The sequence below is a fragment of the Danio rerio genome, chromosome 9 (assembly GCF_052040795.2).
Source record: "Danio rerio strain M-AB ecotype USA chromosome 9, GRCz13ab, whole genome shotgun sequence".
NCBI lineage: Eukaryota > Metazoa > Chordata > Actinopteri > Cypriniformes > Danionidae > Danio > Danio rerio.
The window spans coordinates 20,593,507-20,605,851 of NC_141029.1; the positions used below are offsets into that span (position 1 = coordinate 20,593,507).

Sequence of the window (12,345 nt, forward strand, 5' to 3'; positions counted from 1 at the left end):
GAATTTAATACCACAATATGAGGATATAAATTTAAATTTCAAACCACTTTTAAAATCATAAACCCTGATGACACCTTTCTGTAATAAACTCTATGATAGTATGTTGCACTATAATAAGCAGGATAATATACAAAGTAAAAAAACAGACAAACATGATCTCAGCATTATGCATGTAACAGTAAAAAAAAAATGTATATGTTAACAGTATACTAATAATATACCTGTTTATATTTTTTAAAACAACTAACCAGCAAGGTTTAGAAAAATATGAATCTCTAAATGTGTTTTATATTATAAATCAGAGAAATAAACATGTCATGATGTGACCAAAATAGACTGCGAGTTTACAGTAAACATCATTTGTAGAAATTCTGTGAATTAAAGTGCACAACACAAAATAAAGTATACTAAACAAAAGGATAAGTGTTGCTCACTATAGAATAAAAATCATCTATTTTATTTAACATTTATGCATTTCAGGCTGATTTATACTTCTGTGTCAAGTGCATGATCCGGCCTAGCTGACACGCACCTCTCAAAAAAAGATGCATAGTGCAAGCTCTGTGATTGGTTGGCTTGGTAGCGGCGACAAGCGTTGGAGGTGCTGAGAGCTTTGAGCCCGATGGAGTGAGTGTTTACAAGTGTTGAGTCCCGTGAAGGAGCTCCAGATGGAAACTTTTTTTCGTGTTTACCTTATGATTAAAGTTGTTGCACATTCAAGAATTCCCGCCTCTGAATGAGCGAGCTTTAGCCACTTGTACATTAAGGTAGGGTTTAAAAAAAGCAAAACACAGAGGAACATAAAAACATACTGCCAACACGCGTTTCGGAAGTGTTGTTGCAGAGCAACACAAACAGCATGCAGAAGTATAAATGCATGAGTACGCGCAAATCTTGCACCATGGGTCTCGGCGATCACGATGCAGAAGTATAAATTAGCCTTTATGAGATAAAAAGCTTAGTTATGGATGTGACAGATGTAAAATTGACACTTGTGTGTCTTTGGTAAATTAAATGAAAAAGTTGACAAACACAGTTTTTTGTGTTTTTACACTATTGTGAAATTCAAGCCAACACAACTGACTTGGAAAGGGTTTCACTATTTTCATGCTATGTTTTAAATTTTCTCAAAATATTAATTTGGCCTAAAAATGACAAAAACAAATTGTTTAGTTGAATAATAAAAAAAAAAATCTTAAAATTAATTATTTTAGTAACAATGATGCAAAAATATGATTATGTATTAGAGCTGCACAATATTGGAAAAATCTGACATTGAGATACGTTTCTCTGGGATATATATCGCCATATGAATACAATAGCGTATATGCACAGCTAGTGTATTTGAGCTAGTGATAAACTTCCAGTAAAAGCTTAATGTGACTTCTTTCAATGTCATAAGGTTCCCTTTACAGCATCGATGTAGTAATTTAATTACAATTACTTCTGTTAAATAGACTTAAGCATTCATTTAGTTGTTCGAGTGTAAATTGAGATGAAAGACAGCGTCTGGATCAGTAGGTAGTAGAAAATACTGAGGTAAAATAAACTGTCATATTTTAAAGACATGGCGGGGGAAAATGGAGTTTAATGCAGTGCTTCTTGTCTGGTCTGAGACCCACTTTGTATTAATCAACCAGGCAGTGAAGATCACTGAGTTTTGAAGAAATCCGACCTTAAATGTGGCTTCACCGGAAGCGATGAGACTGGCTGGCTGTAATTAAGTCCATTTGCCTATACCCCATTTTACCAGTAAAAAAATCATTGATTTAGATTAATCAGGGTGATTTTGTAAGGGTGTGGATCATGTATAAAAAATAATAAACAAATAGCAAGCAAATATTATCATAATAGAGCAATGCAAAAAGTAAAATTCACAGTGCTCTATGTTTTTTTATCGAGTCAAACAGTATTCAGGCACTGAAATTGAATAATGAAATATAAAATAACACTATATAGCCTTCATTGTAATAGTTCAATAAAATGATTCTTCAAAAAAAGTTACAAATGTTCTTTTTATGCCTAAACGCTTTGAACTCGCTTGAAATATCTTTAAGACACATGCATATGAGAATCTTTCACTCTGTTATGGTTATTCTTTGCAATGACTGCACAAATCACATGTTTTCTTAACTGTTGAGCTGATCAACTACAGTCCAAACTCAATATTGCATATCCTGCGATGTCACTATTGCCGACACACACATTGTGATGCTGAAATTATATACCGTGCATCGTGTGTGCAATATCAACTTGTATATAAAGATGTGGATATTACACTGTACAGAGTTTCAACACCTTTGTCTTGAGTCACGAATGTGGTTGCTTGGCTTCCACATAATTTCAGTCCTGTTGTAAAGGTGTGTATCCACGTTGATGGAAAGCTGTAATAATAAATGTGGTGAAACACCCTGTTGGTAAGCTTGGAGGAATGCTTCATAAGACTCACAGCATCACCTCCAGACAAATGACTACTAGACAATCCTTGGTTCTTCAGAAAGCTTTCTCAAGAGCCCCCCAAGCAAGACACAACCTTTCAAATACACCAGTGTTGAAATCAAGTGCACACTTGCGTCCCTGTAAAAAATAGATCACTTATCCTAATTAAGTGCTGCGGCAGCACACCAAATCGAGCCCAAACGTAAGCAGCTCAGGATGCTGTTAGCTGTTCCCAGCTCTTTGACTGGAAGTGGATTTAAGCAATTACGGAGTCAAATATACCCCTGCTGTCCATGACCTGCCCTCACACTACCACCATTGAGAGCCGTTAACTAAACACAACCTACTTATTCATTGACGTATTCTTGCACCAATCTCACTCCTGAAGCCATCACAAACTCAGGAGTGGTTGCATAATAAACATCAAGAAACCAATCTCAGCTTCGGTCTAGAAAGCTTGGTGTAAAGATGAACAGGAAAATGAGTATATCTAACATCTTATTTACAGACAACATCTTATAAGCGTTTAGCTTAAAACTAGAGAAATGCACTGCAGATGGTTTTATTATTTTCCCCTATTTTCTTTTTCTTTCCCCATTCAAATTGTTCTGGATTCATTGTGCATTCTGGACCTGGCTTTGAATTGTTAAAATTATTGTTAGTAATTCATTTTAAAAGTAAAAATCCAATTAAAGGGATGAAATTTTACTCACTATTTATATACCCTTGTGCGTTTGTAAACCTTTATGCTTTTCGTTTTTTTTTTATGTTGAACACAAAAGATGATATTTTGAAGAAAACTACAAACCTTTAACCACTGACTTCCACAATTGGAACAAAAAATACTATGGAGGTTATAATGGTTACAGGTTTTCAGCTTGTCAAAATATCATCCATTGTGATTGACAAACATAGGAAAGTCTGTGAATAGTTAGTGAATAAATGATGACAAAATTTTCGTTTTTGGGTGAACTATCACCAAGTTCTTCACTAAAGATATTATTACAAATATGCTGTCACAAAAATAAATGGTTATAATCGACTTCAGCAAGAGCTGAATGACTGGACATTGTGACCATTGTTCAGAATATTCAGAGAATGGCTTTCTTTAAAACTACGCATGTGTATTTAAAACTCCTGGGAAAATCTATAGTGTATATGACCTTATGTAATGACCACTTTATGACCTAACATTTGTATCTGCCAATATGATTTGCAGAGGCAACTATAAAGGAATAACTAAAACTCAAAACTGAGTGAACTATGAATTAGGTTTTATTATGTTTAGTTTAAGTTGAACGTTTTGAATTACAATTATTACATAATGATGTAGTACATCTGCCACCATTTATCCCATTTTAACCAAACATTTTTTTTATGAAGTCTCTTGAATTATTCCTAACAGAGTATAAAATGGGGTGAAGTGAAGCAGAGTAGTATGGGAAACAGGATTTCATCACTGCCTTATAGAGAGATAAGTAGACGTCATTCATTTACATACGTGGAACAGTCATTTTGTGGTTTAAGATTTAATGTACGACACTACTTTTGATTTATTAATCAAAACACATGACATTACAACTAATTTAGTTTCGATGGCCAGAATCACAGGGCCCAAGCCAACTTAAGATTAATTCCCACGGAATCCACCCACTAATAATAAACATACACTAAGCAATTGGATGCTGCTTTGGACATCCAAATGACATCCAACATAGGTCAAATGACATCTGAAAGTAAAAATAATAAAATACTGGAGACATCTGACATTTAACACAATCTAGAAGTCAACCACCAAATATTATTAGGATCTAAAACACTCTCTAAAATCAAAACATACTTCGATTCCATCAAATTTCTGGCATAACGAATAGGCCGTACATGAGTTCCTCATTAAATTGAGCAGATTACTCTGGCACACATATGATGCTCAGAGGAACAAAGACCCCCTGAGACTCACCAACAAACAGAGCCATGCAATTCATACATAAGGTCCAATGCACGTTTCAATCATCCCACATTTAGCGCCTCTACCCAATTAAGTTTATCGGAACCACAGCCTTAAAAATGGAAGATCAGGCAGTGTATCAAACACTTTACCTTTTCAAATGCTGCTCTAACTCCCAGAACAATAGCTTCATGGCCATTTCGTCTCGGCCGTGAACTCGGAGGACTGTTTCTCTCATTGAGGAGGCAATCAGAGGGTCATCCAAAAAAAAGAAAAAACAGAACTGGCTTCCTCGCACGTCTCAAACACACACACGTGCACATGCACAAAGAGGCATGGCCACAGATTCTCTCCTTTTATCCTCTCCAGCAGATGCTAAAGCAGCACAAGGCCTTGTAAATGCTCCCGTTGGTCTCCACTCTGCAGCCTTTGTGCATCTTACGAGGAGATTCGTGAACGATAGAGTGAAAACAAGAGTAGGGCAAGCTGTGATGTCACGTCATTGACAGGGTCACGTGACTGTTACATAAACCAGAGATTAAAATATTCCCAATGATCGCCTCTCGCATGCATCCGTGCGCTCGGGCAGCCTGCCGCTCTTACAACTCTTCAACGGCTATCCAAACCCGATGTTTTTTCTTTTCCTCCCTTTCCCGACACAGAAGCGTGTATTTCTCCCCTGTGGAGAGAAGAGACGGGCCCCTGCACTTGAGCCAGGACTTATCTTGTCACTTCTCATCAGTATCGTAGCCTAAACGCAGGCTTACAGTGTGCGCGGCTGGTGAAACACGCACACGCCTCTCTCGCTTAGGCTGCTTGCGGTAAATACAACAATATGGATCTCCACAATGGTGAGGGATTTTACCTGTTCAAACAACACTCGGCGAGAGCTCTGAATGGCACTGGGAGGCTCCTGTGCTTACGTGTCCTTTTGTGGGCTGATCACAACACAGCCGCTGAACTTTGACTTCAACTTGACTGACAAAAGCTTTGAGATGATGATTTTGAACTATTTTGTGTCTAGCGTGATGGTTTAGTGCCGCCACATTACACCATAAATAAAACAGCAGCTAAGCAGGCCTGTGGCTATTATTACATAATACGCAGATCACATAGTGGACAATCCTGATCATTGTGCTCATTAAATTATTCATCTAAAATATTTCAATTTAACTGACATTTAAGAACCCTTTCATATTAGAAGAAAATTAATAGGTTGAAAATAAAAATGCTATGACATACAGGCATGTTTGTTTTTCTGGTGCACTCCACATGAACTCAAAGCAGGCGTTTTAAATACAGTTCACTTGAAGTCCACAACGCAGCTCGCATTAAGACAATTCATTACACACATGAATGAACAGGTTTCACAAGATTTGGAGCCATTTTTAAACATTGTTAATTGACTTAACGGTGTTCATCTAAAAGTAGTTATTGTTAAACATTTAAATTTGTTGTTAAAAATTATAATTATGCAAAACAAATGGTTAATAACAATATGAATTTAATACATCTTCACCATCAATTAATTGTTATACATGACCCTGGAACACAAAACCATAAGTATAGTCATAAGTAGTGTTGTAGGAAATGCATTAGAAGTAACGTGAGTTAACAAGTAAAGTAGCGCATTACTTTTCAAAATTAAGTAATAATATTCAAGCTACTTTTTGGTTTAGTTAATTAACGTAATCATGTTGAATCTCACTCAATGAGAGATTTTTGTCATTATTTTGAACGCATGAAAGAAAAAGAAAAGATTCAGTGTTTCCTTTAGGATTTTTTCCAGCTGTGGTGGCAGGACTTTTACCCAGATCTACCAACTACCCATGGCGTTATTTCAATGACAAATGTCGTGGGCGCAGTATTAAAATTCGAGACTGCATTTATGTAATACAAACATGTGAAACTCTTTGCTTGTGCGCTGATTTCCTGTTCGTGCACAAAACTTCTTGCACACCCTCAAATATATGCTGCCCAAGTGCAGATTTTCTTGTGCGCTCTCAAATAAACACTGCTAAAGTGTGGTTTAGTGCATTTGTGTACTGAGTATGTCTACAACATTTATTTGATTGGCTAGGAATATTTATAAATGTCTCCAATAGACCTACAGAGTGGCAATAATGCATCCTGAAGTAAAGTAAAATGACTATAAACTCTAGCAAGATAAAGTCGTTGTATACAGAGCCATAGACCTTTATCTATAAAATATAATTAAGGAAACCTTGTTCATCTTAACTGTAAGCTACGTCATGTTTGCTCATGTTAGCCTCACGCGTCACACACTTGTCAGTCAGTCAGTCTGTAAGCATGTCACCTTAAAGGGTTAAACAAATACACCTACACAGCACAACTACGATTACAGAAAAGTTGTTATAATTCACTCATGTTTTGGTGCGATTATAACCCGCTATATTAAAAAAATTACTGAATGATTTGAATGAGAAGCTGTAATGTAGCTGTGGTGGGATGAATTTTGTTGTGGCGCCCCGCCATGGAAGAATGAATGAAGTGGAAACCATGGGATTATAGTCTCAATGGACAGTGATTTTACTTCAGACAGATACTACAAAAGTAGCAAAGGCACTGCTTTACACTTTCAATAATCTGTACTGTATGTACAGATGTAGAGCTCTGGAGTCAGGAAGTTGTCAGATAGCATTGTCTTTAAATATAATATATGTGTTTTTTTAAATATAAATGAAGGTTAAACAGTGTGTTGTTAATTGCAGAGCTCCTCTATTAAAAAAAAAAAAAAAAGTTCTGAAAAAGATCAAGCCTCAGCCAGGTTATAATAAGTAATGCAACATAACTAAAAAGTGCTGTAACACAACTACTTACTTTTTTAGGTAGTAACTCGATATTGTAATGTATTAGGTATGTAACAATTTACATCGAGTCGGTTGAAAATGAAATCAAATGTGACGATTCAAATCGATACAAATGTGGAATGAATCTGAATAAATAAGCTTTCCATTGCGGTTCACTTAACTGTACATCAGCCACTTTATTATCATTTATAATAATTTGTATATCTGGGAAAAAAAAAGAAAAAAAAATACTGAGAAAAATTGGCTATAAAGTTTAAATTAAGTTCTTAGCAATGCATATTATTACTAACAAATGATAAGCTTTGACATATTTACAGTAAGAAATGTACCAAATCTTTTTATAAAACACATTCTTAACCTAATATTCCAAAGAATTTTGACATCAAAGAACATTTATTTATATGAACTAGGGCGGCACGGTATTGAAAAAATCTAATATTGGAATGTTTTTCTTTTTTCTTTCTGCAATATATATTGTGAAACGATCACAAATTCACCAAATGGCTTGCAAAGCTCTATTTGGTTAAAAAAAAAAAATGGTACAGAAATTCAATGATCAAATGTAAAATAGCACTACATAGCATCTTCATTGTATAAATAAAGGTACAAATGGTACAATTCATTGTGCCTGAATGCTTTGAACTCTCTTGATATGCTCATACAGTGACAGGCCTTAAAAACATGTGAATGATAAACATTTGCTCCAAAATGGTAAAAATCTCCAATGACTCCATGTTCTGACCTGTGGCTAATATAATCCCAAATCAACATTGCAGACCCTGCAATGTGACTATTGCGGATGCACACTAGGCATGGGACAATAACCGGTTTCAAGGTTTAGTGCCGTTTAAAAAAGTCAAGAACATTTTCTGTTATATCGTTCCTAAGGTACATGTAAAGTTTTTTAATGTGTTAACATAGTCAATGATTTAAAAAAAAAAATAGCCTAACATCTTTACTGTTCCAAAATATTATAAATATATTGTTCAATGTGAAAAAAGTTTTTTTTTTTTTTTTCTAAGACATTTAAAAAGAACTTACTTTAGAGCAGTAATCACAATCCAAGGTTATCTAACCATTGACTTATGTCAATGCCAAAACGATATAATGTGCAGCCCTAATATGAACAAGATTGGTTTCGTGATCCAGGGTCACATTTAGGCCATACTCAAACTATGTACAGTTGCCTCGAACCGGGCCAAAGCACGCTTGTCCCCCCTCCCGTCTCCCCCGACGGCCCTCACTCACACCACAATCGGGCCTCGGCACGCTTACGTCATTGCTGCTGCACTGTTCAGTGAGAAGCGCTCTCACTCAGAAGCACAGTGGAGATTTCTCTAGTTATATCGTTTCAGTCGTTTGATATGCAGTCAAATATTTCGCCAAACAGTCCTTAGGGATGCGGTGACACGCAGTCAGATATTTCGCCGCACAGATCCGCCACTTTTGGCGTTTATAAACAGTCATAAAGTCCTCGTGCTGCAGGAATGAGGAGGTCTGCTGAAGGTGCACAGCTGTCGTGCAGTGAGGAGTTTGCATCTTTAATAAACTATGGCAGTTTGCGTTCACTGAACAGTATGAATGATTAATTAATCCATATGAAACAGTCCCTTAAAAGTCACGTCTCGCTTTCAGTTTCGGGTTTTGGCGTGTTTTGCACTCGCACTACAAACGTACCGTGCCAAAGCCCAAGTGAACCGCGCTCAGGCCCACCTCTTCCAACCGGGCCAGGGCCGGCCAAGTGAACCGTGCTTAAGCCCAATTCAGCGCACTTACACTTCTCAAACGATCTGGGAAATGGGCCTGGGCACGGTACAGATGGCATAGTGTGAGTAGGCCCTTAATCCTTAAAACAGTAATACCTTACTAGTAGTATCTATCAAAGTTCCTACAAAATTAGTCAAGGCTGGCCATTAGTAAAGAAACAAATATTTACAAAGCTTTGAACAAAATAATACAACTTGTGCCTTCAGTTCCTCTGTAAATAAATGACTACCTGTGTGTGAAAGGTATACTAATCTGACGCTTGTGCGGCAAGTGACATAAGCGTCCATTAACTAAGCCACAACTTACATAATCGTGACAGCCCTAGTCTGTGAACTAGCCTGACCCAATATTTACATGCAAAACAGAAGAACGTGATTTGAATAAGAGCCTAGAGAGTTTTGTAGAGAGACGGGTTAGTAATGGAGATGTTTAAACAGCTGTGCAGGATCTGCTGCTATGGATGAAGACTGCTGTTTCAGAAGCCTTGCAGTCCGTGGCTCCTGAGACTCGCCAGTGTCTTCAGTGACACAAAATATATAGAAAGGTTACAGGTTTCAAATAGCGTATTTTGCACAGGCAGAACTGTCCCTAGGCAACTGGCCACCCGCAGCGTCCGTGAAGATGCCATTCTCCACATAGTCTTCAACCTGACCCTAGTTACAATTCGGCCTTAGTTACAATAGTGCAACACAATGACATCTGAATTTATGTATACCCTTATACATTTTTTATACATAAATAAAAATATTAGTAACACTTAAGTTAAAGTCAAGTTAGGGCTTACTGCATGACAATTGTTAATAAATTAACTGTTTATTAGCATTTATAAAAGTGTCTTTTATAAGATATTTTTTTTAACATCTTATGCTATATCGCTAATTCTACCCAATACCTAAACTCAACTACTACCTTACTAACTATTAATAAGCAGGTCCAGACAGAATCTTTGGACATTTTTTGCTATCTATGCAAAGTATTTTGTTAAAAAATATATAATATATATAAAATATATATTTAAAAAATCTGCGGATTTAAGCAGAATGATTTTGAGAGCATCAAATTTAAAAACTTAATCCATTTAAAAATAATAATAATAATTAAAAAAGTTTTTTAACTTCAATATTTGAAAATCCAATTAGTCTCTTAAATAGTTTATCTACTAAAAAGACAGAAAAGATGACTTTACAAACTGTATTGTATATTAATCATATGAACAAATCATTCAATAGTAATACTGAAATAATTAAAAACCTCAATTAATATAAATTTATGCACATTTACAATGGGGAAATCTATTTACATTAGGAAATCCTAAAAGATTCTTGATTGTTGGTTTGACATGTTCATCAACAGCAGCTTATTAGTTGTTGTGGTCATTTTTTCCAGCTATATATATATATATATATATATATATATATATATATATATATATATATATATATATACACACAATATGAACATCAATTTTGAAAATGCACATCATTTTTCAACCGAGTAAGATAAACTTTTTATGCGATAAGAATTATGCGAAGATTAGGTGAAACAAATTTGGCAGAAAATGGCAGGTTTTTTTTTTGTGAACGATGATGTCCGAACATTTGTAAATGTTAAATACAAGAAATAAGTGACAACAATGCTTGATAAAAAAAAAAAAAAAAAAAACGTCCAAGAAGTGCGAGTGGAAAATGATTCTAAAAGGATATGCCAAAACCATGGACCGGAAGATGACATGGCTGTGCAGTAGGGTTGCCACAACACTGGAATTCAAAACAAATAACTACTGATATTAAGAATGTCAATTTCCCGCAATCATTTGAGCACTTTCTTAAACCCAGCTGATTTGCTATCGCCTTCACGTTTGACAGAAATGACTGTGATTGGCCATGAAGGTCATCAGTTCACCAAACTCCCCACTGTTTACTGAGTTTAGCCACAGATACAGGACATTGGAACATTTTAAAAGGCGCGATTCATCAGCAGATCATTCATATTGCAGCTTATAGACAAACTAGCTGATTGACGTGACTTTGAAATGCTCCAGTTGCGTTGTTCAATGTTCAAAGACGCAAATAAGCTATTTTAAAAGAAAAGGACCTTCTCATATCACATTATTATTAATTGTTTATGTTTGGTGTGAGGAATTATTTAGAATGCGGGTAAGTGAAAGTGTCACTGATGGTTGACCTTTTCTTTATAAAAAAAAAATGCAGTTTGCAGTTTGTTCAAGCTAGTTATTTAAAGTGAGCTGAAGCAACTTTTTTTTTCCTTTGGGGGGGGACAACTTAATTAATTAATAAATTTGCTAAAACTAACAAGTTAACTCAATACCTTCATGTTGCCTCAACACAAATTTTGTGGATCGTGTGGAAGTGGAACCCAAAAAATTTTAGTGTTGTATGTCTGCGTTTAGTCTTTATTGTGGTTCAGTATGACATTATGATAACTAAGTTCTTACAGAATGACATAGGGATCATGTTCATGTAGTCTCACAGGCTCTAGGCATTTAGGATGGTTTGTTAATAGCATGAACTGGGACTTAAAAGTATTACCAAAGTCTTTATTATCTACGAGCGTCGGAAATGGCATGAAACTGTGCTCCAGCTGGAAGATCAGTGAGATCACATTGTGGGAATTTTTAACATGAACAACTGAAGGCTACCTTGCCACTTTGCATGAGAGAAAGTGCCATTTTGCCAATTGGGCTGACAGCAGCAGGTTGCACAACAGAGCTTCATCCTGTATTCTCCAGCTCAAACTCTGACAGTGCAGCGCGCACAGAATAGACTGGACAACCTCAGCAAGTTTTGCTCCATGAGCAAGAAAAGAAGCTTGTGTGAGAACTGCCTCAGCGAGCATGCTGTATTTATTTACTGCTCACACGCCAACTTCACACGCCAACACTTCAGGATGAACTGACCTTTGAAAGTGCACCTTTGAAAAATGTTACACTTCACTCATGACAACATCATTTTGTATAGACGGAAATACCCATAAGAGTTGATTGCTCTCGCTGATTGCATCTTAAAAGAAGTTTTGCTAGTCCGTGTCTTCTAATTCACATACTATTCAATGTCATTTTGTAGTATAAATAGTCAAGGTACTGCAGACACTGAAAGTACACTTTAAATGCACAGGTGATGCATTTCATTAACAAAAATAAATATTGGACACCAGACATAATGTTTCAAGACTAATCAGTCATAGGCTATGTGCATACATGTGCATTTAACATAAGAATGATCCATCCATACTGGGGTTTCAGGAAAGATATTGGTCCACACTACACAACTAAAAGCACATCACATGAAGCACCAATGTAAAATGCATGTGCAGCATGGGCTTTTAAAAGTTCCATTCCAA

The 12,345-nt window shown here is 36.0% G+C and overlaps 1 protein-coding gene across 2 annotated transcripts in view; it reads right to left on the reverse strand.

Moving 5' to 3' along the window:
- Positions 1–12,345, reverse strand: part of tsc22d1 (TSC22 domain family, member 1) — an 89,312-nt gene that overhangs the window by 5,458 nt on the left and 71,509 nt on the right. Inside the window, 1 exon segment of one of the 2 annotated variants that reach the window (NM_001328126.1) lies at positions 4,540–4,841. Coding sequence (NP_001315055.1) covers positions 4,540–4,625 — 86 coding nt within the window. The 5' untranslated portion in view covers positions 4,626–4,841. 2 annotated transcript variants of the gene reach the window in all.